The 23,030-nt window shown below is 43.5% G+C and overlaps 1 protein-coding gene across 1 annotated transcript in view; it reads right to left on the bottom strand.

Annotated features, from left to right (window-relative positions):
- Window positions 1-1,100: 1,100 nt before the first annotated feature.
- SYT16 (synaptotagmin 16) overlaps window positions 1,101-23,030 on the bottom strand; it is a gene marked incomplete at both ends in the record, with an annotated part of 41,205 nt that continues 19,275 nt past the window's right edge. The window contains 4 exons of the mRNA XM_082058756.1: window positions 1,101-1,414; window positions 13,589-13,778; window positions 14,855-15,298; window positions 19,235-19,470. Coding sequence (XP_081914882.1) covers window positions 1,101-1,414; window positions 13,589-13,778; window positions 14,855-15,298; window positions 19,235-19,470 — 1,184 coding nt within the window. The remainder of the gene's footprint in view (window positions 1,415-13,588; window positions 13,779-14,854; window positions 15,299-19,234; window positions 19,471-23,030) is intronic.

Genomic DNA, 23,030 nt, shown 5'->3' with positions numbered 1-23,030 from the left:
CCCGAAGATGAGGTGACATGGTCTGGCATCCTCTACTGCTCCACATGCCAAAAACCATCCCCTTTCAGATCCCGAGAATACATTACAGGACAGCATAATTGAAGAAGAGCCCTCAGCAAACTGATTTGTGCTTAACTGAACCGCAGAGAAATCACCAGTCTAAAGCCTTCCTGTGTAATGTGCACAGAAATGCTTTTCTGAATGAATCTCACTTTTGAAAAACAAAGTAACATGTTGGCAAAACAACGATGCAGAAACGAGTGATTCAGGCACAAAGGTGGATGTGCAGATTGTTCTGGCTTTTTTTGGTATTCATGATGACAGAAGCCATGAACTTCAAGTAAGCATCTAAACATGCACTGTATAATTGCAATATAAAACTGATGCTAATTTTCTCTCGTGCAAATCTATGGCAACACAGGCTAACAAGTGCACAGGATGCCTAATTAAAAATACTAGTGGTGTTTAGTCCTAATAACAATTGTTAGAACAGGAGAAGAGTAGTAATGTCGAGGCACTTAAAATTTGACAGAAAATTCAAGAGTGCTTTCCCATGCTGCCTGAAAAATATATCATCCAGTCTACAGTGGTATCAAATGCTTATTTCTAGGACTTAGAAACACAATAATAAAAGAGAGAGAATGTGATCTGCATGCAGGTTAGCCTATCTGTGAGCTATCTGTGTGTCAAGAATATTTGCAAACTTCATTAATATAAATAAGGGGCGGGAGGGAATAGATAGTTTACTCCAGAAGAAAATATCATCAAAATCAGTCCGTGGTGATTTAAGCCTATGACAAAATGAGCAAGACAATTACCAAGGAGAGGATTTTGTACGTTTTCCCATTGGTGTTCCCTAGGGTTATTTATTTGGATGTAGAAAATGCAAGACAACCTGGAAAGACAAGAACTAAACTTGCTTCCCAGGCCTTGCCACCTTTAATACCCACGAGTGCTAACATTGAGAAGTCAAGTTAAAGTGTACGGTACGTGACCTGCCAGTCCACAGTGCTTGCCATGGGATAGCTGTTTTCTGCTGACTGCGAACAAGGGAAGACACAGCTCATGGTCCCAGGACCTGCAGGCTGCCCTGGTAACCCCTAGGACTCCAGTAGTGTGTGCCACCTGCAGACCTGTGTCCCCTTTGATTCCTTCATCTCCTGCCAATGACTTTGCTCTTCCTCCCCACTGCTGTTTTGACCCATGGAGATCCAGCCGATCATCTCTTTGCGCTTCATGCTGCGCCTGTTGTATATGGAGATCATTAGAGTGACATCAGAGAGCTGGAAGAGGGCAACCTGGAAGATGAAAGTTTCCTTGTAGACAGGGTTGGGCTGCCCTCGACGGATGGAGGTCTTGCAGCGAGACATCTCCTGGCCTACAGAGTTGAGCAGGCAGAGCTTTCCATAGGTATCTAGGACAAAGAAGAGGAAATTGTGTTTGGCACCGGTGAAAGATTAAATTAAAGCCCTAAGTAGTCAAAAAACACCCAAAGAACTCCAAGCAGAGCAGCTTTGTCTGCAGTGAATAATAGATGAAAGCTGGACAGCTCTCCTTAATAAATCCAAGGGATGAGAAGCAGGAGGTGAAAGCGCCTCTTGGATTTCCTCGTATTCAGCTGGAGAGAAGAAAGGAAGGAAACAGATAAGTGTTTCAGTCCTGTGCTCTTGGAAAGAGCAGGAACTCTTCTTCTTAAGCCTAGCAAGCCTGTCTAAGACTAACAGAAACTATGAGCATCTCTAGGGATTCTCCATATCAGACGGTGTATTTGCACCTTCCCTCTGTCTCCCTCACAACCAAGCTTCATTGGAGCTCTCTTACCAGGGCTTTCCTCAGCTGCACTTGCCTCTCCACCACTTTTCTTTGGAAGAATGCTTCTGTGACCTACTGTTTGAGATAGCAAACAAAAAGGGTCCTGAAGAAGAGGGAAAGGAAAAATGCACACACAGTGAAATGATTTGATCTTGCATGATAGTTTCAAAGCTTTTTCCAGATTCCCATATTGCTTTTTTTGTGGACTCAAGGTCAATTATGTTCACTATTTACATCAATACAAGGAGTTAAAAGGCTTAGTAGATACAGGGAAGGGATGGTTCAAGTCAGTGTTCCCATAAATTCACGCTTAAAACTCTTGCTGCCTCCTGCATTAACCAGTTCATCTCTGCTACATGGTCACTAATACTGTGGTCTCAGGCAGAGCTCTGTGGTCCCAACGCTCCACAGACCCACCTTCACCTTGCTCTGCATGTGATGGTAAAAGACCACTTGGCTAGAAAAGTCGCCTCCTAACCTCCTCATAATCTGTGCCTGTGTTTCTGCAAGTGAATATTATTTCAGAGTGTGCTGAAGATAGGAAATAAATAACAAGCCTCCGTTCTCTTGTCTACAGCATGTCTATCCTCTTCTGTTCCCGTTTGATGTGCTATTTTACGCACTTATCTGCTGAGCAATACAAGGTGTGAAATTACACTTCAGGTGTGAAAACACTTCTGTGTCTCCAAAGCAGAGCTCTCCGCTCATTTCAAACTGTTCCACTGAAAAAGCTGTCAGGAGGCTGACAATCGAGGAGCAAATTGTGAGCCTGCACAGCTGTACAGCTATCATGTTACTGCGGGGAAAGTTCAGTCCAATCGTTACCTGGGGGTGCCAGCTTGGCTCCTGGCGTAACACTGGAGATGAAGTAAATCTTGCCAACAAAGACCTACTTGTTAGACAGAAAAGCAGAGCTCTGACATGAAATAGTTTCCTGATTGTATTTGGGAAGGGAAAAACTGCTTTATCAAGGTGTGGATTAATTCCCACAGTAATATTCAGTGCTGGTGGTGCTGAAAGACCTCCTACCCTCCAGCAGATCAACACTCCCACCCAACTTGGTGTCGTCTGCGAACTTACTGATGGTGCACTCGATCCCCTTGTCCAGATCATTAATAAAGATATTAAACAGAACTGGCCCCAATACTGAGCCCTGGGGAACACCACTCGTGACTGGCCGCCAACTGGATTTGACTCCATTCCCCACAACTCTTGAGGCCCAGCCAGTTCTTTACTCAGCGAACAGTATACCTGTCCAAACCATAAGCTGCCAGTTTCTCCAGGAGAATGCTGTGGGAAACAGTGTCAAAGGCTTTACTGAAGTCTAAGTACACAACATTCACAGCCTTTCCCTCATATATTAAGTGGGTCACCTTGTCATAGAAGGAGATGAGGTTGGTCAAGCAGGACCTGCCTTTCATAAACCCATGCCGACTGGGCCTGGTCACCCGGTTGTTATGTATGTGCAGCGTGATTGCACTCAGGACGATCTGTTCCATGACCTTCCTCGGCACCAAGGTCAGACTGACAGGTCTGTAACTCCCCGGATCCTCCTCTGGCCCTTCTTGTAGATGGGCATCACGTTATCCAACTTCCAGTCAAATGGGACCTCCCCGTTTAGCCAGGACTGCTGACAAATGATGGGAAGTCGCTTGGTGATCACCTCCGATAGCTCCTTCAGTACCGTTGGATGGATCCCATCTGGCCTCATAGACTTGTTCATGTCTGGGTGGTGTAACAGATGACCAACCGTTTCTCATTGGATATTTGCATTTCATTCTCCTTCCCATCCCTGTCTTCAGCTCAGGGGGCTGTGTACCTGAAGCACAACTGGTCTTACCATTAAAGCCTGTCGCAGAGAAGGCACTAAGTACCTCAGCCTTTTCCTCACCCTTTGTCACTATGTTTCCCCCCACATCCAATAAATGGAGGTTCTTCTTAGCCCTCCTTTTGTTGCTAAGGTATTTATAGAAAAATTTTTATTGTCCTTTACAGCAGTAGCCAGATTAAGTCCTGGTTTGGCTCTGCCCCAGTTAATTTTCCAGGCAATGAATGGATGAGTTTCTTGCAGTCATAAACTCTAGGATGTCATAGCCCTGACTGAGGTCTCAAGTTTTGCAAACAAGGAGTAATATAGCTGGCTTTGGAGAAAAACAAGCATTGTATGACCAATGACATAAATCCAACAGAGATATATGTCAAAAAAATCAGGCTTTTTCTTTAATACACATCAGATCTGCTACATAAGTCTGCACCAAGGCCCTGTCTACACAGTTCAATGGAGATTCTGCAGGTATCATCTGGATCAGGCAAGAATGTGCAGGCTGGAAGGAATCACAGAATCACAGAATATAAGGGATTGGAAGGGACCTCAAAAGATCATCCAGTCCAATCCATGTGCTGGAGCAGGAACACCCAGATGAGGTTACACAGGAAGGTGTCCAGGCGGGTTGGAATGTCTGCAGAGAAGGAGACTCCACAACCTCCCTGGGCAGCCTGGTCCAGGCTCTGGCACCCTCACTGAGAAGAAGTTTCTTCTCACATTTAAGTGGAACCTCTTGTGTTCCAGTTTGAACCCATTATCCCTTGTCCTACCATTGGCTGTCACCGAGAAGAGCCTGGCTCCATCCTCCTGACATTCACCCTTCACATATTTTTAAACATTAATAAGTTCACCCCTCAGTCTCCTCTTCTCCAAGCTCAAGAGCCCCAGCTCCCTCAGCCTTTCCTCACACGGGAGATGCTCCACTCACTTAATCATCTTTGTAGCCCTGCGCTGGACTCTCTCCAGCAGTTCCCTGTTCTTCTGGAACTGAGGGGCCCAGAACTGGACACAATATTCCAGGTGTAAGGAGACTACACTCCGAGCAGAGCTGATACCAGGAGCCCAATTCATTCTTGTGTAAACACAGGCCCAAAACCAGTGCAGGTTTCAACTAAATCAGGCTGCTAATTCTTCTCAAATTTATTCCATTGGGTGCATTTTACCAGCCAAAAGAATCAAGCTTGCCCAAATAGAAATAAAAGAGTAGGTGTGGATAATATATTTAGCTTTGCAGAGCTGGTACATATGAGGCTGAGCTGTTATTCTGCTTCACTAACTACATTTTAAGGTTGTGGTTTGCCCTTACTGCATTGTGCTCCTTGCAGCATCTTTTTATAACAGGTGTCTCATCAGGAAACACTTCCTAGTTCTCCTTGTGGTCCAGCCTAGTCCTCTGAGATGGGAAAGCTCTCCCTTTCGGTTGGCCTTCCCAAAGAAAATCCACCTCCAGATACATGGTGAAATTAGTGAACTACAGCAAGGATGAACTTGAAAATTTACTGAGGAATGTGTGTGTGAGAGCATCTATTCATTATGAAGGCAAACATTCTCAATCTAATTACATGCTCGGATTCAGTAATGGCCTCATTACCACGGCATCTCAGCACTTTACACTCTTCAGTGTATTTACTTTCATGCCACCTCTGTCAAGCACAAAAGGAGAAGAGACATTAAGGCTTACATTCTTTAAAATACCTAAATGCTCACCTTCTATTTAGGCACCTACCTCACGGATATGAAGAATGGCAAGACCTCTTAATATCTGGGAGTGTCTGAGACTGCAAATTGCCCACAGTTACACAAAAGTCTGTGAAGAAGCAGGAACAAAAAGTCTAATATTGCCGAGATCAATTTTAGCACCATATTCACCAGGCTCTCTTCTCCATATAGGCTTTGGAACAGAAGTTCTTGCTACAGATCATTTTTACTCTAAACTCATCTTTAATCTCTGGTATGAGTGGATTGGACAATGTTCACGTATATATAAAATATCAACACCTCTGCATTTAATACCAGAGTGAAAAGCACTAAATCAAGGAACGCTGCAAGAAGCCAGACACATTTTGGGCTGGCACTGCATAATTTTACTCCAGAGGTTTGGCCAACCCTCTCATTGTGCAGACTGCTCTGTCTCCATCAACACTGCCACAACCATAAAACACCTCCTGAGAGCTCATCTGCAAAGGCAATCAGTTTATCTGTGATTCTTCTAATGACCTATTTCTGTCATCATCCTTCTAAGGGAAATAACTGATAATGACAACTCAGGGGAATAATCAACCGTAATTTATACATTCCCAATTCTGGAGCAGGGACCATAGCACGCATTCTGCTTTCATTAACCCTAAGCTCCACCATTATTAATAAAGCTGACCCCTGAGCAAAAACACTGCAATACAAGTGTCCAAACCCCTGTTTGAAATTATATTTAGAAAGGAAATAAACAACCAGAGACTCCTGACCCCTTGGGTCTGTGGACTGCACAGTACAACACAGTGCTGTACAGACTTTTCCCACCCGCGCTCCAGGCAAGCTAGCTCATTTCCAAAAGCAGTATAACCATGTCAGCATGCTGCAATCCAGACTAATAACACCCACAGTAAAACAAAGCCTTGGGCCTAGAGTTTAATTTCACCCAGATGGCATGCCCACACTCCCGGCTGACATAATAAACGGCAGCACCGAGTGGCAAAGCAGCCCCAGAGCTCAACTCTCTGCTCTGTACAGCGCAGCTCAACACGAGGTGTCAGCTGGAGACCCAGAAGACCACTGCTTCATTAGTCCTGGCTTCACCGTCCCATCAAACCAGAAGTGGGGCAGGAATGCTCTGAGCCTGGCTCACTGCAGCTGGATTGGGAAAAGAGCAGGGAGGGGAATTAAACCCAAGCTTTTGTTCCCAAACTCACATGGTGAAAGTCTGGATTAGTCCAGAGGCAGCTTGTGGTCCACTCCACAAGAGCTGAGAGCTGCCTACTATGTTGCTGAGGAGCCAACTTTCCTTCCCCTACTCCACCGAGTCTCTGTTGCTCAGGTCCCCTCTCCCGTGGCTGGCAGTGATCACACAAGGGAGAGGTTGGGATCTGGCAGCCTTCACCACCTGTGAGTCATTGGAGAACAGACCAGCAGCACCTTTAGTTTAAAATGCGGCAGAGAGGAGCTCGCTGCTCCCTGGAAGCACTGTTTGGCCTGAGGGGAGGGAGTTGCCAGCACCTATGACTTGTTTTGTGCAAGGAGATGGGCTGCGGAGGAGCAAGGGCTCCGTGGAAGTGATGTCCTGGTCTCTTTGGAATGAAGGCTGCTTCCAGAGAGACTCCGAGCTCAACTCCTTGGTGATCCTACTCTGCTGCCACGACACCGCACATCCACCCCATTTAACAGTGCCAGCCCTCACCAGGGACATGCGTTGGGCTGCGGAACCAGATTACTATCTCCCTGCACGCTCCAGCCCTGAGGAGGTGCAGCTTTACTCTGGGCTTACACAGTTAAAGCACAACACAGACATTTCTCCAGGTGCCCAAGATGATTATCCTCTAACAAGGGCATTTCAACACTTCTCACAACACACATTGGGCTTTATGTATTGCTGCTGCCCCAGAGAGGGGGTGGGAACTTCAACTGAGAGCATATCAGAAACCATGAATGCACAGCTTCTCAGCAACAGAACAGGTAAAGGTGCTTAAGCCTGACTTTTCTCACCTCCAGCAGTGGTGCCCACTGGCATGGCTTTATATAGCCTGCCATCAGATCTCCTGAAAACACTGCTTTGTAGAGTCACTGCAGATGTGCACTAAACACTCAATTCCCACTGAAATTTAGGATTAGGAGGGTTCTACCCTGAAGCAATGGCTTTGTCTTCTGCTTGCTTTGGGAGGGGGAAAAGAAAATATTTCTTGCTCACGCTGGATGGGAGAGGTATCAGCATACATTCCACTTCAAATGCATTCCTTTGAGTCAGAAATACCTTCATTTTTATACTCAGCAAGTGTAACATGGATTATACTTTTCACAGGCCTTTTAGAAATATAAACTATTGAAAATATTACTGAAGAACCATATGCTATCGCTGCACGTCTCATTATCATAGAACATCCCCCACAGAAGTCTCTCAATCACTCCTTAAATCCATTATTCTGAGACTCACTTTTCTGAGCCTAATCAGTCCCAGGTCTCTCACATGGTGGGAAGAGCTGCACCAAGCCAGTGCATCGACCCAACAGTACCCAATATCTCATGCCTTAGTAAGTCTATAAAAATATGGCAAACATGCCACGTGCTGATTCTCTCCTAAATACTCTCCTAATCTCCAGCAACTCGTGACTCTAGAACTTCCTCAGTTAAAGGCAGTGCCTTTGTATTTAATGGTCCTCAGTGGATCTTTATTTGTGAACTTGTCCTGTCCTGTACCGAACTCGAGTGGACTTTCAGCATCCACAATGTTCTGCAGTGAGAAACTCAACAGTGTAAGTGGAAAGCTGTCTCCTCTTCAGAACCTACTACCTCCTTGCTTCATTTTATAATCCTTTGGGTTTGTATTGGGAAAAAGAATGAATAACTGTTGCCAATTCACTTTCTCAATGACACTTCTGATTCCACAGCCCCCCATGAAACCTTCCCCATCTCTCCTTGCTATAGCATCGTAGGAGCACAGTCTATGCAGCTGCAGCTTGCTGGAAGCTGTTCCCATCCCCCTGATTGTCTCCAACATTCCTCACCACATCTTTCCAGTTCTGCCATGTTATATTGGAAAGGAGGGAGCTAGAACTGCATGTGGTATTCATTGCACCGGTGACTGTATATTTAGAGTCAAATATCAAGTTTTCATTTTTTCCTTTGTATACTTCTAACCTTTAATTTTTTGTTTGATTGTTTATTTTGTTCCCCACTACTACTGCTGATCCTTGAGTGGACATTTTCCTGGAGCTATTTACTATAAGCCTAATATTTCACTCCCAAGTGGCTCTGAGTCCATCCAGATTAACTTTGAATCCCAACCCTACCCCCATGCAATACCTTATGTTCATCCACACTTCATCTTCCACCTCACTGCCCAGCTGCTCATTCCTGAGACATCCTCTGGGACCTCTTGCAGCTGGTCTCCTCTTTACTACCCTGAACAAAACTTTCTCAGCTGATCTTACTGTAAGTTTACTCAAGCTATATTTAAGGATGGGCAAGAAAAAGATGCAAAAGGAGAGGTGGTCTTGTACAAGCTTACTGTGACTGACTGGCAAGTACTTGGCAGCAAGTAGCTGCCCAGCACCTCTGCTGCTGTTAACCAAGCTCTCCAGACCAAATCTGCCCCAGCTCGCCCTGGTACACAACCCCCTTCTATTGCTCTTGAGATGAAAGTATGAATTACAAACCTTTAGGAGCTTAAGCAAGTTCCCTGTTCAGGGCAAGACATGCAGGTTAAAAGTTCATTTTTTTTAAATTCAGCTTCCTGGTCTGACTGGGAGCAATTAAATAAATTAACCTGTGCCTTAGTTCTACAGGAATGAAACAGGGATAATAACTTTCTTTCCCTCACAAACAAGTTGATAAAATAAAAGCCACTAATGGCTTTCAAGTACTCTGATACCAGAGCAAGAAATACCATGTAAGGATCCTAATTCTTCTATGGGAGCATCTTCTATACTTCTTGGAGCTGTTATCAGTGGCTCAAGTAGATGTTTGTTTTCCGACAAGTCTTTACTTCAGTAATTTCTCCTGTTCCCAATAGGGATTCTGATAGCTTGTTCTCTCCCTCCTGTCTTTTCCAGAATTAATGCTATTGTATTTGTTTAATGGGGTTAATATGCTGCTGGTATAATAATGATCATGTAAGGATGTAATTATTATGTGTGATTAATTCTGCAGCTCCTGAAAAGCTTGGAAGACTTTTCTTAGGCAAGGGAATATCTTTGCAACCATCCTTCTCAAATCGCATTACACACAGAGGTAAACCCCAAAAGAAACGCAGAAGGGGAAAGAAGGAAGGCTGGATTAGAGGGGAGAGAGCTGCACCCAGCAGAGCATCGTGTGAGTAGAGACCATCTCTCTGTTGCATGTTTATACACTGACCAGCACAGATGATTCCCAGTCCATCACTACAATCCCAAAGCATTACAACCATACATAGAATGTAACTGCTTATAAATTTTTAAAGACATGTCTGCCAGTGGTTTAGGCTTCTTTTGTTACTTTTTTGTTTTTAATAATAAACATCCTTTAAACAAACACGCTGGATTTTGTTCTAAGAACACACAATGCCACAGACTAAAATAGGAACCCCTACAAAATGCTAGCACAGGTTAATGATTTTTACAAGAACTAAAGAGAATGAGGTGCACAGCACACAAGCCATTAGCACTAAAATACTGAGGGTGTCCATGTCTGGCAAAACTGCAGATGCTTTTCTGCATGAGGTTTTTTTGGCACACACTGATAATTTATGGTCCAACGCTGCAGCCATACTCTTGAGTGTTCTTAAGTGCTCTGAGTGATAATGGATCTATTTGTGTGATCAGGGATTGTGGACTCAGGCCTATAATTCAGCATGTTCCCCAGAACAATACCTGGACATTTATCCTTGATCAAACTATCCTTAAATCCCACATATGTGACCTGAAGAGAAGACATTGCCTGCAAGATTTAAGTCTCTGTAAGCTGTCCAGCTGTTTTCCAACCCAGTTATTACCCATGTAAGCACTCATGACATTGATACTTATCTGACTCAGTTCAAAGGTTTCAGTGAAGGAGAGGATGTGCCCAGGAAAAACTGAAATGTGCACAATCTTCCTTTCCCTCTCCAGAAAACCATCTGGTTTAGCCTCTGCAGTCTTTAACACCTAAAATCACCAGTGCCCCAGTCCAATTGTTTCTTCTGCACACAGTGAAATCCCTGTGCAAGGATGCCAAGAAGACAGCATGCACACTGCAGGAGATGCTGAGCTCACCTGTGCAGGATCACAGGTGGCAGAGAAGAGGGTCAAGGTGGGCAAAAAGCACAGCTGGAGAATTTGCTGTCATCCCCCAGAGCTGCAGCTGTCAGCAGCAGACAAGAATAAACCCACTGGGCTGCAACAGGACTGGATATGGGCACCGTATAGGCTCTGTGCATGCAGGGCTGGGAATGAAGATGGATTCTGCACATTGACTTCTCTCATTCTTACATAAACAGCTGCCTTGAAAAGCAGTTCAGGCTTGGCATTTAAGTGTCCCGGAGCACTATTATGTCTGAAATCCCCATGATACTTCAAAGAAATAAATCACTCCCTCTGAGCCTCAGACAACAGAACTGCAGATAGGACGCATCTGAGAAAACACAAGGGCTATTTGCTCACCCTCAGAAAGGGACACAGCAGTTTTAGTTTTCACCTACTGAAGGACTTATCGAGCATCTCATTCAGCCACCAGCATGTTTCAGACAGTAACGATTGGACCTCACAGCACTCCTCTGCAGTGCCTGCAGGAGTTATCAGTGAAATGCTACTCCAGCATCCCAGGGAGATGCTGGGTTTCTTCCTTGTTTTCAACTTCTTTCAGTTTCTGCTTCACTGGGGTTTTCCTTTTCTCACCACACTACTGGGAACTTTGTAGGTGCAGAACAATGCAGAATGCAGACACAACAATGTGACGTGGAATAAAAGAAGCAGATTTTTGTAAGTTCAGAATTTGCCTGCAATCATTTACGGGTTTCCATGTTTCACCTAAGAAATGACCTAACACTGAGAAATACAGGACTGACAATGTTAAAGTTGATCTGGATACAGAAAGGATGTGAAGAAATAACTCAAGATAGCATTAACAGCAAGGATGGAAGAACTGTTATAAAACAACATCAGGACTATTAGTTTGGGTGGTTGACAGAAAACTTTGGCCAGTTTATCAAACTGAGTAAACCAGGTTCATCTGAAGCCTTACCAATACAGAAATGGAAAATTCAGGCAGAAGTTAAAATGAAAGGTCCCTCAAGGAACAGCTTCTTTTCCCATATCCTGCTGCTGTTCTCATCCCATCAACAAACACAAAAAGCTGATCAGGTTTAAAGATGCTGCCAACCACACTACTGCACTCCTGTGCAGCTAAAAAGCTGAATGGGATGTCTAATCAAGGCAGCTAAACCTTTCTGTGCTGAGAGCCAACCTGTGCACACACAGCTAAACTGTCAAATCCCATCCCACCAGAGGCCCAGGACACACACACGATGAGTTACAGGGTTGCTTAGCTTACTGCAACACACAGAACTATTACAACATGCACCCAGAAAGACACCTGTTAGAAGAATACCAACATCGTCGGTAGTTTGCTCATGGTAGTGCAGGTAGTAAGCTGGAAGGCAATTATTTGAGTTCAATGTAGCGAAGACATTTCATTTATGGAAAAAGAGGGGGCATTACAGATGCCTGACCTAGCTGGATACAAGACAACTTTATGCAAGGCCTGATTTAAGAACAGAAGTGCTGCATAATCTACATCTTCAGGCAGGTAACCGACAAAACTCCAGTACCACAGAGGTATATACTTGAACACATGCCATAAAATCTGCAAAATTGGACCTATATTGGAACTACTTTAATTTCTGAGAATAAAACTTTAGGATGTATCTACAGTGCAGCATATACAAACACAGGCGAGCTTGCTTGCTAGAGCATGTGGTAAGACTCTTGTCTTAGTGTATTCTTGCTTATAATTACTAAAAGATCCCAACTTGAAACCTTTTAATAAAACATGTACATGCAAACAAGAACATGTCTTTAAGTAACTCACATGGAGACCTATCTTGTCACAGGTAAGGCAAGACCACCTAGGGCTACACAGACCAGGATTCATGTGTTTTACTGTTGCCTAGACTTGCCCTTAATTCTCAAGGGACTGATGATAGAGATTATTTCTGTAATATTATGAAGTATAGCTTAGTGGAAACTTAAGTTTTCATGTCCATATACTGAAATATTATATAAATATTTTGCTAGCTCTGGGCCAAAGAGCACAGCATCTTGCAAAAGCAATCTTAGCATTTTGCAAGGTGGAGATACTATGTCAAATCCAGCGAGTGCAAGGAACTGTCAAAGGTTATTACCTCTGACATGCCGGCAACCCCATCACAAAAAGCAAACACACCAACAAACAAATGTTATTTCACATTGTCATTAGCTGCTGGTTTCAGACAGGAGGAAAAAGGACAATATGAGATCAGTACAGCACTGACATTCAAACCCTGAGTGAGACACCCCAGCAGAAAAGCGGAGAACACCGGGCACTATGGCTGCATGACCCCATCTCCACCATGAACATCAGCATCATCATCCACTTTCCTTCTCAAGGACTAGCTATAGCTCAAGCACTAACTAAACTCACTGTAGGACAACTGTAAGACAATATTTTCCTTTAGGTATCAAATGCAGGGAACTGAACTGTTGCAATCCAGAAGAACAACTTTCAAATCTTCTTTCTGCAGAAGATTTTCTTGTGCGGCAGCAGAGAATTCACAACAGCAGGATCCCCAAAGGGCCCAAAGCACCAGGTCACCTAGTGCTCAGCAGCACGGCAAGGGGACTAAACAAAGTGTAGCCTTGGGAAACGCTTAATGGCACTAGGCAGAGCCTCTGTAGGTCACATGGTAGCATATTATAACTTGAAAAGCGCTTCTTTCTTTTTATGGATCTGCTGAGAATTACTCTGTGCTTTGGGTATAATAGCATTTTTGCCATAATCAGATGTTGTAAAGGTATATGCAATAAAAGAGACATTCAGGTATCACTGTCCCATGAGCTGTGTCTTCATACAATTGCCTCCAATTACACTGTAAAATTTACCAGCACACGTATTTGAAATAATGCTTTTAATTTTCAATCAGATAGTCCGCAAGGAAACCCAGCTCAGAAATGACATAATTGAATATCTTGAGGAAGAAAATAAAAAGCAAATTTTGACTCAATAGTGTTATTTAATAGCAGTAAAAGTACTTACCAGGTGGCCTATTAATTGCGAGGTTTCGGAAATGACTGCCTTTGATCATCTCCACTGACAGCCGACCCGTAGTGGCATTGTACAACAATCCCACAAGCAGCTCTGGCACCCCTCCATGCGACAGGGACTGTGTTGAAGAAGCGCTGTCGCTGTGAGAGATTGCTGACAGACTAAGCTGAGAGTCTGCACTCTGTGGGGAAAGAACACAGAAAGTCTCATCAGAACATTCACCACCATCCTCCCTTAACCTATATCTTGTAGATCTGTTTAGTAAGATCTCTCTCTAGAAATGGCAGTGACTAAGAATGAATTATGATGGGGCACCAGAAGAATCAGAGCATCACTTTTACCAAAATATTTCTCTGAACTTTCTCTTTAAAGATGAGGAATTCTGTGTAATGTATTCTCACAAGCGTAATTCAAAGCCTCTGAGATAAGAATACATTCTGTTACTTCAAATGCACAGTAAATCTTGACAATGACCTTTGAATGGAATGCATTTTGCAGTTTGGGGGTTTTGGCCATGTACTGTGTATCTTCTTTCTTTCTTTCTTTGCTAACATGATGCTCTCTCTACCCCTTCTTCACCTGGACTATGATGCTTTATTCATTTCATGTGCACAAACTGTCATTGAGCTTTTTGTAGACAATGAATCATGATAGAGCTCATCTACCCACATTGACTGGCATAGCCAGAGCTCGCTACAACTGTGATGTGCATGGAAGACTATGAAGCAGCACAGCCAGTTCCTCCTGACATAACCCATCTCTCCACTTCCATCTGTCATGAAAAGGAACATAACTAAGCATATCTGGTAACATGGAAATTGCACAATGCAGAGATCCCCAAGATAGTAGTTAGTGCTAAATGAGGTAGCTCTTGCACTGGCAGTAGCGTATACAGGCCCACCAACACAACAGCGCACAAGAACTACTGTCCTTGTTGAAATTAAGATGTAATTAGCTTTGACGGTTCTGGGAGCAAGCTATTTTTCTGCATAGCACAACATTTGTTGACTTGTGTAGATGTAGGACATCTACACGATTTTGTGTAAGCTTGCTAGCTGAGCCATTGTCAATAAGGCACAGCTTTGTGTAGGTAAGACATGCCCTGTGCTTACCCTTACTCATAACTTTGTAAGTGACAGTAGGACAGATCCACCAGTTCCATCCTAACAGCCCTGAATGAAAGATATGAGGTACAGCTGGTCTCCATTCACTAGATGAACAATTTTACAGACTCCGTATTTCTTTCATCAAACTTACACTCAAATTACTCCTTGGCTCCAAGACCAATGTCACCTTCACTTCCCCTTCCTGGCTGATGTTGCTCAGGTAGAACAACTGCTCTCCCATCATCTTCTCTCCTATCACCTTCTGCACCGCGTAGAGGCGGAAACGAATGGCGTGGCTGCTTAACTCCTCCGGCTCCAGCTTACTGAAGGTAATTTTGTCCTTGAACGTGGGGATGGGTCCTCTCTGAACACTTGTCTTACCCCTCTGTTTCTTGCTAGGCATCAGGACCGTGTGCACTTGCCAGGTGTTCACACCACTGCGGTCTTTGTCTGGGATGTCCCTGGCCTCCAAGATAGTAACTACAAGCTTTTGACTTGAGGCTTTATAGTTGAAGATGACATCTAGATCACCACATTTACAGATGGGCTCGTGAGCACCATGATGAGCTGGTACACTGTTCACTTCATCACGTTCCTGCAAAGAGAAGGAAGAAGTAAAACCTCCATTGGAGTTCAAGTGCCTCTGTGATCCCAACCGTGTTTAAAGAAAAATAACGTTCTCACTTGTGCTTGCAAGTGTAGGCACTTGCTCTGCAAAATAAGGATCCCACTGTTTCTTGAAAGGCGAGTGCTAGTTAACTGCTTGATTTTATGTAATATATAGCAAGCAACAGCACTTGTTGAAACATTTCCAAAAAAAAGTTTCATCAATATTTAAGTGTTTTGTAGGACTGGTAATTTGGCAAAATTCTACACAGGGGAAAACTAAACAAAGGATTTTTTTTTTAAACCTCATTCATGTCAGTTTTGAGGCATTATAAAACTTTTGGCCTTCATTCATTTGAAAACCAAAACAACCTATTAGTTTGAAGATAAACTGGAATTTTTTCAAAATGGATATTTTCACATTACTGAAATAAAACAATTTAGTCAAACTTGCTAAATTTTTGGATCTTTCATTCTGTTGAAACTTTTTAAAATTAAGCACTCTGTTCAATTTGATGTGAGGGGAAATCACCATGTCAGAATACCTTGCAGAATGCAAATTCCATTTCTAGATGCTACCCTGTAATTCAATGGTTTTCCTACAGCTAGAGAAAAACAGTCTGATTAAAAATACATATTGATTCTTTATTCCTTTTTGAAATCTCCCAAGAGAAGCATCTGTTCCTTCTGTTCAGTTTGGATACTAATACACTCAGAATAAAAATTCAAAATAAAGAATCAAAGCATGCACAGACCAATTCATATACAGTCTTTTACCTACTTTTAAAACAAAAATCATCTTGACAAAACAACAGAAAAACCATAGATGCTCACCTTACCTTTTGATGAGTGGGTGTGTGCGTTTCTGTTCAAAAGCGTTTTTATCTTAGAGCTAGAATGTGCTTCATGTGATAAAGGGAGGGTTGCTATAGTGATCAATGATTTGTATTTAAACAAGAGTATACACTGTACTCAGGAAAGATTTCCAGTTAATAGCCAGAAGGTGAATTAAGGCCTGTCACTAGCAGTCTGAGTCACCCTCCTCCTCAAACATTTATCTTCTTTCACACTTCAAGTAACACTTCTTTTCAATACAGGAATCTTATTGTTTAGATTACAGATGATGGGCCACAGGACTTCTGATGTTATTCCTTTCAGAAGTGTCTAGGGCAGCATATGTCTCATACAAGACCTCGGACAAGCCTCAAAATTTTATCCCTACTTCCTGTCAATATACTTTTCAAGTGCTCAGATTCATCTGCCACAACGTGCAAAGCTCCAGCTTTTTGTATTTTCACAGGTGTTTAAGGGATCCATGTACATGAATACAAAAGTCCATGTGTGCACGTTAGCGAGGGAGACATGCTGTCATCCGTCTTGCAGAAATAATGGCAAAGAGAGACAAATGTCCACTTGGACAGCACACCAAATGACTTGGTTGCCCATAAAAATGCCCGTCTGTAGGAACAGCAGGCTGCAAAGACAAAAACACAAGGCAGACCAGGTTGCCTGGAGAGAATGTGATGTTATGCAAATGGTAAGTGCTGCTGTGTAGCTGTCAAGTTATTTCTGTCTGGTCGATGGAATAATATTTAAGAAGGAAACGTAATGGGGTTGTGCTCGATTCATGTTTCCCTCCACATGTTCATCCCCCCCCCTTCCATCTGCGTATTTGCTATTGTGGAGATGGAATCAATCACATAGGAGAACTGTTGCTACAGTGCGGAGACAACAGTGCTTGCAGCAAAACTTTGCTTTCACCTCCATGCCTGAGCTGGAGAGTGCAAACTCCTGTGCATCATCACAGACCCACTGGATGAAGATCCAAGAGGCACTTTTCTGCCCCAACAGCTCTGAGTATCTCATCTCCTGGCAGTGTGTAAAGCAGACTGAAGGTCCGTGTTTTGTTTTGGGGTTTTTTTTGACAGAACAGCTAGATCCTAGAAAGGACCGAGATTTCAGACAATCTCAAATTGTGCTACTATAGATGTGGCTACATCCACTGCAGAGAAAACTGCATGAACTGGAGGCAGAGAGGGAAAGAGAAGTGCCAAACACTGTGGAAGTGACTTTCCTGTGGGCAACCCAGCTTGAGAGCCCTCATGGGCTGGCCCTTTCAGAGAGCACTGTGCTACTTAGGACACAGCTCTGTGCAGGTTTTCAGTACACAAAGCTTGCAGACACTCAACCTTCTTTCTATGGAAATCATTGACGGACTTCCCCTTGGCTTTCAGAGCTCAGCCATGGCTGTGAGCCCTTTATGAATGCATTGGTTATACAGACACTTAAACTGGAATCCAAGGAAAGCGTGGGGTTTAGATACTTAATCTGAATTTCTTTCTTTCCTTCTTCCCAGCACAGTTGCTGAGATGTCAAGCCAAGATTGATACAGTATGTCTAACCCGGTCATTCAGGACAGGCAATATTCACTTCACTAGGCAAAATAAGTCCATTTCTGCCAGAGAAACCTGAAAGAGCAGCTAATTATGGACAAGGCTTGAAACGGTACTTGTGGTTCCACTGCAGGGGCATAAAATTACCATTTTTTTTCTCTAAAGAGGTCCTTTGAGTGAAGCATAATCATGCTTGGACATTTCTGGCATGTCAGAACATTTAGTTCCTGCAATAAAAAGTCTTTCATTAATCCACACAATACCTTTGGATGAGAAGCTGCTTACAGTAATCTGGGACTTGGACATATCTGCCCCCTGATGCTATAACCATTCTTTGCAGTTTTAAAATGTAGATACTAGGAGCAAAATGAGAGATGTATTCCAAAGAAATATAAGAGGACACTGGAGACATTGCGGCACATGTGAACCATGGCAATGTACATCAAATGTGGAAAAAGATAAATGAGCCTCAGATGGGCAGACAAACGGCGTGTCAGAGGCGCACGGCAAAGAGAGGGCAGGGCTGCTGCCACACAGAGTGCCCACGTGTTGTGGAGTATTTTGTGGGACCTGATTGTGCAGCAAAACAAAATGCTGTTCAAAACACTCCTTAGGGCTGGAGCATATGGACTGAGAAGCTGCTTTCCATCTCTTTAACTGTCTGCAAGCATCGTGTGCTGAGGAAAGGAACCTTTCCCTCAAAGTCTTGTTGCTCAGAGCGTGAAGGAGGTATTCATTTCACAGCTGAAGAATAGTCTCTTTAACTCAGGCAGAAGATGTGACCTTTGTGCCATTTTTTTAATAAGCCTGATGCAGGCTGATTTTTTTTCAGAAATTTAATCTTGTGGTAAAATACTAACGAAAATCAACACATCACGTAGAATGATTATAAGAGAAAAGGAGGGTGCTAAGTCATCAGGTGCTTACAATCCTTTAAAAATCTGAAATTTTTTCTTGAGGCTTCAAAATAAAAGTACAGAACTAAGGGAAAGCAGAGGAGCTCTCAGGCTCTCTCCTTCCCTGGAAGGATGCCTGGTGTCAACGGGGATCAGAGTGATGGTCACTTGGCCAAGTCATGGGCCACCCCCACCAGTTGCCTCCAGCTTTCCAGATGCTTCCCATTGTCTAAGCCATAAAAACTACTCAGAAAATGAGGCACAGATCTGACCCAGTGACCACGCACCATGTCCCTAGACACACAGCCTGCACATACAGCCAGTAACAAAGCCCTGGGCCACTGCAAAATGATAGTAAATGCTGTCAGGCAGCTAATGGCTCTAATTTCAGTTCAAAGATTGCAGTCGGAAATCAAGCAATAAAAGAGCTTCTCTGAATGAGTCTTAGTAGCAAGAGATAAAAAACAACATAAAGGGGAAACACATAGAGAGGGGTGTATGTTCTTGCACACAGCAATACCATTATCTTGCACTATGCTAATCAATTTTTCACTTCATTTCTCCCCTGACATTTTTTTGGCCCCTAATATCCTTCAAAAGCTTGCACCGTGTGTAATAAATGACAATTCACCATACCTCAGGGCTCCAAGCTGATGAGCTGTCAGTAGCATCATTGACTTCAAATGCCATCTCCAAATGTCCTTCTGTGGCTTGCTGGCTAACGCCATCGGCAATGCTGGTCTCCATCCTAGGCCCTTTATGTTGCCCAGCACCCCTAATATCAATTGTTGTTCTTGAATCAACAGATACATGGTCATCTTCATGACAGGATAGGTTGTCTTGGTAACTCAGTTGGCTTAGTCCATCCAGATCTAACAATTTTCAGCAAGAAAATAATTTCAGAGGGATTAGAATAAATTGCTCCCCCTCTACCTCCCAAAATGTGCCTTTCTCTCCTTTTTTTTTTTTTTCACCTCATCTCCCATGTATGCAAGAGCTAGTTTCTAGTTCTGAGTACTGCAGCACTGAACTTATAAAATAGCAAATCCTGTATAAATCAGCATTTGATGGAGCAGACATGGCTGTTTCTCACTCCATCCTGAACTGAGAAAGCGGTTGCCTTTACTTGAAGAAGTTAACCACCAAATGCAATTATCAATGGAACATTTGGGATATTCAAGTGCCTCTGTGCTGCTTTGAGGCCCCAAAGCAACTGCTCCCATGAAAACACAAGTCAGGCACGGTACAGAAAAGTACAGCTTAGGCCCGATGAACCGGTATCATCGATTTCCTTCTACGCAGGAGAAGGAGGAGGAAAGGACAAGTGATGGTGCTGGTGAGGAAAGGAGTTTCACGGAGATAACGGAGTGTCACCAACCCTACCACCCATCCCCGAAAGCTTGAGTGTGCATGACCAGCCCCACAAGCCAACTAGGAATCTCCAAAGCCCATGTTTGGGCTAAATTGTCTCAAAGGCAACTGAGGGGATATGTGTTCCCTCATTTCATGCCTGTTTTATTAGTTTTAACTCATCTGATCCTACACACTCTGTGCCTAAAGTAAGGTTCATTAATGAGAATAAAATGATCATCACTGTTTCAGACCACAGATTCCTCTCTACGCTCCTGAAGTCTCTATCTTGAACTTAAGGCACATTTCTCTACTTGAAGGCATCGCTGAGAGCTTTCTGGGTGGAGCGACACAGATAATTACATTTGCAGGGACAGAGAAGAAAATAACATCACAATTTGGCCTTGAATGTGTTCTGCAAGCACTTTTAGAAGAAAACCATGGATCTTCCTCCTCCTAATTCATCTGATGTCAGGCCTTGCTTGAGGAACACAAAGAGCTAGATTCTGCCTCCATCTCCTTCAAGTAAGCAAGGAGCAGTTACAGTGAAAGAAAGTTGCATTTCCAGACAGCTGGCGACGGTAATGAAAACAGAATGACTTCCTTTGCAAACACAGCTATTTGGGCTTTAAAGGCTTCTCAGAATAGTTGAGATTGGAAGGGACCTCTGCAGATCATCTTGTCCACATCCCCCTACCCAAGCAGGGCCACCTGCTTGTTTGTTCTCAAACCTGCAGGTTTGTTCTCAACAAGGTCATGATTATAGAACAAACTTTTTCTTCAAATCTGATTTCAAACTCAAATCTTTTTTAAAAAAGTATTTACTGTGTTTAATAGAAAATTATTAGTTTGCTTTGTTTAGATGAATCAATATTTTCATTGCCCATCTGATGAGACAGAGAACCTGGTGACAAATTACATGGAGAAGGCTGAGGTACCCAACAACTTTTTTGCCTCCTTTTTCACTGGCAATTTTTTGTCCCACATCTCTCAGGTCCCTGAATCTCAGGGCAGAGAATGGAGGAATGAAGTCACACCCATTGTAGGAGATGATAAGGCTTGAGACCCTCTGAGGGACCTGAATATACGTAAGTCCATGGGACCTGATGAAATGTACCCCAGGGTCCTGAAAGAACTGGCTCATGTAGTTGCTAAGCCATTCTCCATCATACTTGAAAAGTCATGGCCGTTAGACAAAGCCCCCAGTGACTGGAAAAAGGGGAACTTCACACCCATTCTTTAAAAGTGTAAAAAGGAGGACCCTGAGAACTACGGTTCAGCCTCACCACTGTTCCCAGTAATGTCATGGAAAAGATCTTCCTGGAAGATATATATCAAGGCATACGGATAACAGCGAGGTGATTAGACACAGGCAATATGGCGTCACCAAGGGCAAGTCCTACTCTGGTGGCTACCTATGATGGAGTGACTGCATTGGTGGATAAGGGAAGAGCAACAGATGTCCTCTAACTTGGCTTCTGTAAGGCCTTTGACATGGCCTCACACAACATCCTGGTCTCTAAATTACAGAGGGATGGATATGGATGGACTATGCGATGGATAAGGAGGTGGCTGCAAGGTCTCACAGAAAGAGTCGCAGCCAAAGGCTCAATGTCCAAATGGAGATCAGTAACAAGTGGTGTCCCTCAGGGGTCCATATTGGGACCAGTATCATTCAATACCTTTATTAATGACACAGACAGTGGGATTGAGTGCACCCTCAGCAAGTTCGCAGATGACATCAAGCTGAGTGGTGCAATTGATACACTTGAGGAAAGGGATGCCCTCCAGAAGGACTTTGACAGGCCTGAGAATCGAGTCAATGTGAACCTCCTGAAGTTCAACAAGGCCAAGTGCGAGGTCCTGCACCTGGGCCTGGGCAACCGCAATATCAGTACAGACATGGGGATGAATTGTTTGAGAGCAGCCCTGCAGAGAAGGACTTCAGGGTATTAGTAGATTAAAAAGTGCACAGGAGCCAGCAATTTGTGCTTACAGCCCAGAAAGCCAACCACATCCTGGGCTTCACTAAAAGAAGCGTGGCCAACAGGTCAAGGGAGGTGATTCTGCCCCTCTACGCTACTCTTGTGAGACCCCACCTGGAGTCCTGCGTCCAGCTCTGGGGTCTCCAGCACAAGACAGACAAAGACCTATTAGAGCAGGTCCAAAGAAGGGCCATGAAAATGGTCAGAGAGCTGGAACAACTCATCTGTGAAAAAAGGCTGAAAGAGTTGGGATTGTCCAGCCTGTAGAACACAAGATGTTGGGAAGACCTTATTTCTATTTTTCTATACCTAACGGGGGGCTTTCTTATGAAATATGAAGAGAGACTTTTTACCAAGGCCTCTAGTGATAGGGCAAGGGGTAATGGTTTTAAACTGAAAGAGAGTAGATTCAGATTGGATATAAGTAAGAAACTCTTTACTATGAGGTGGTGAGATACTGGAACAGGTTTCCAATAGAAGTTGCGGATGCTGCATCACTGGAATTGTTCAAAGTCAGGTTCGATGAGGCTTTGAGCAACCTGATCATGGCAGCAGGCTTGGATTAGATGATCTTTAAAGGTCCCTTGCAGCTTAAGACATTCTGTGATTCTCTACACATTCCTCTGTCTACAACAAAAAGCCCAGATCTTTCTCAGTAGAAGAAATTCTACATTTGGCCTCAGCAGTAAATATGCTGTTTCTGATTCATACCTGCTTCACTAAAAAAACCCTAACCAACCAAACAAAAAAACAAAAACACACACAAGCAAACAAAAACAACCCAACAAGAGGAATGGGGATTATAGTCAGGAAACATTTACTGGAGGTGTGCAGAAGTCCTTGCCCCTCTCCTTGGCTGCTCTTTCAATTTAACAGCTCAGACATTAGTAGAATAACTTCATCCCCTTTCTTCAACTATGAATAGTCTCACATATTCCCTCCCAGTAAAATGCTTCAAGTACAGGCACTTCAACAAAGAAGTCTGAGAGCACCTCACAGATTCATAATTATGGTTCTCTTCTGAGACATGGGAGATGGTCCTTCAGGAGGAAAGTGGGATCCAAATTCAGATCTCTCAAATTCCAGGTAAGTGCTCT

Source organism: Streptopelia decaocto (genome assembly GCF_964273445.1).
Source record: "Streptopelia decaocto genome assembly, chromosome: 7".
In the NCBI taxonomy this organism is placed as follows: domain Eukaryota; kingdom Metazoa; phylum Chordata; class Aves; order Columbiformes; family Columbidae; genus Streptopelia; species Streptopelia decaocto.
Note: the sequence above shows the minus strand (reverse complement) of the source record. Positions and strands in the feature narration are given on the sequence as shown.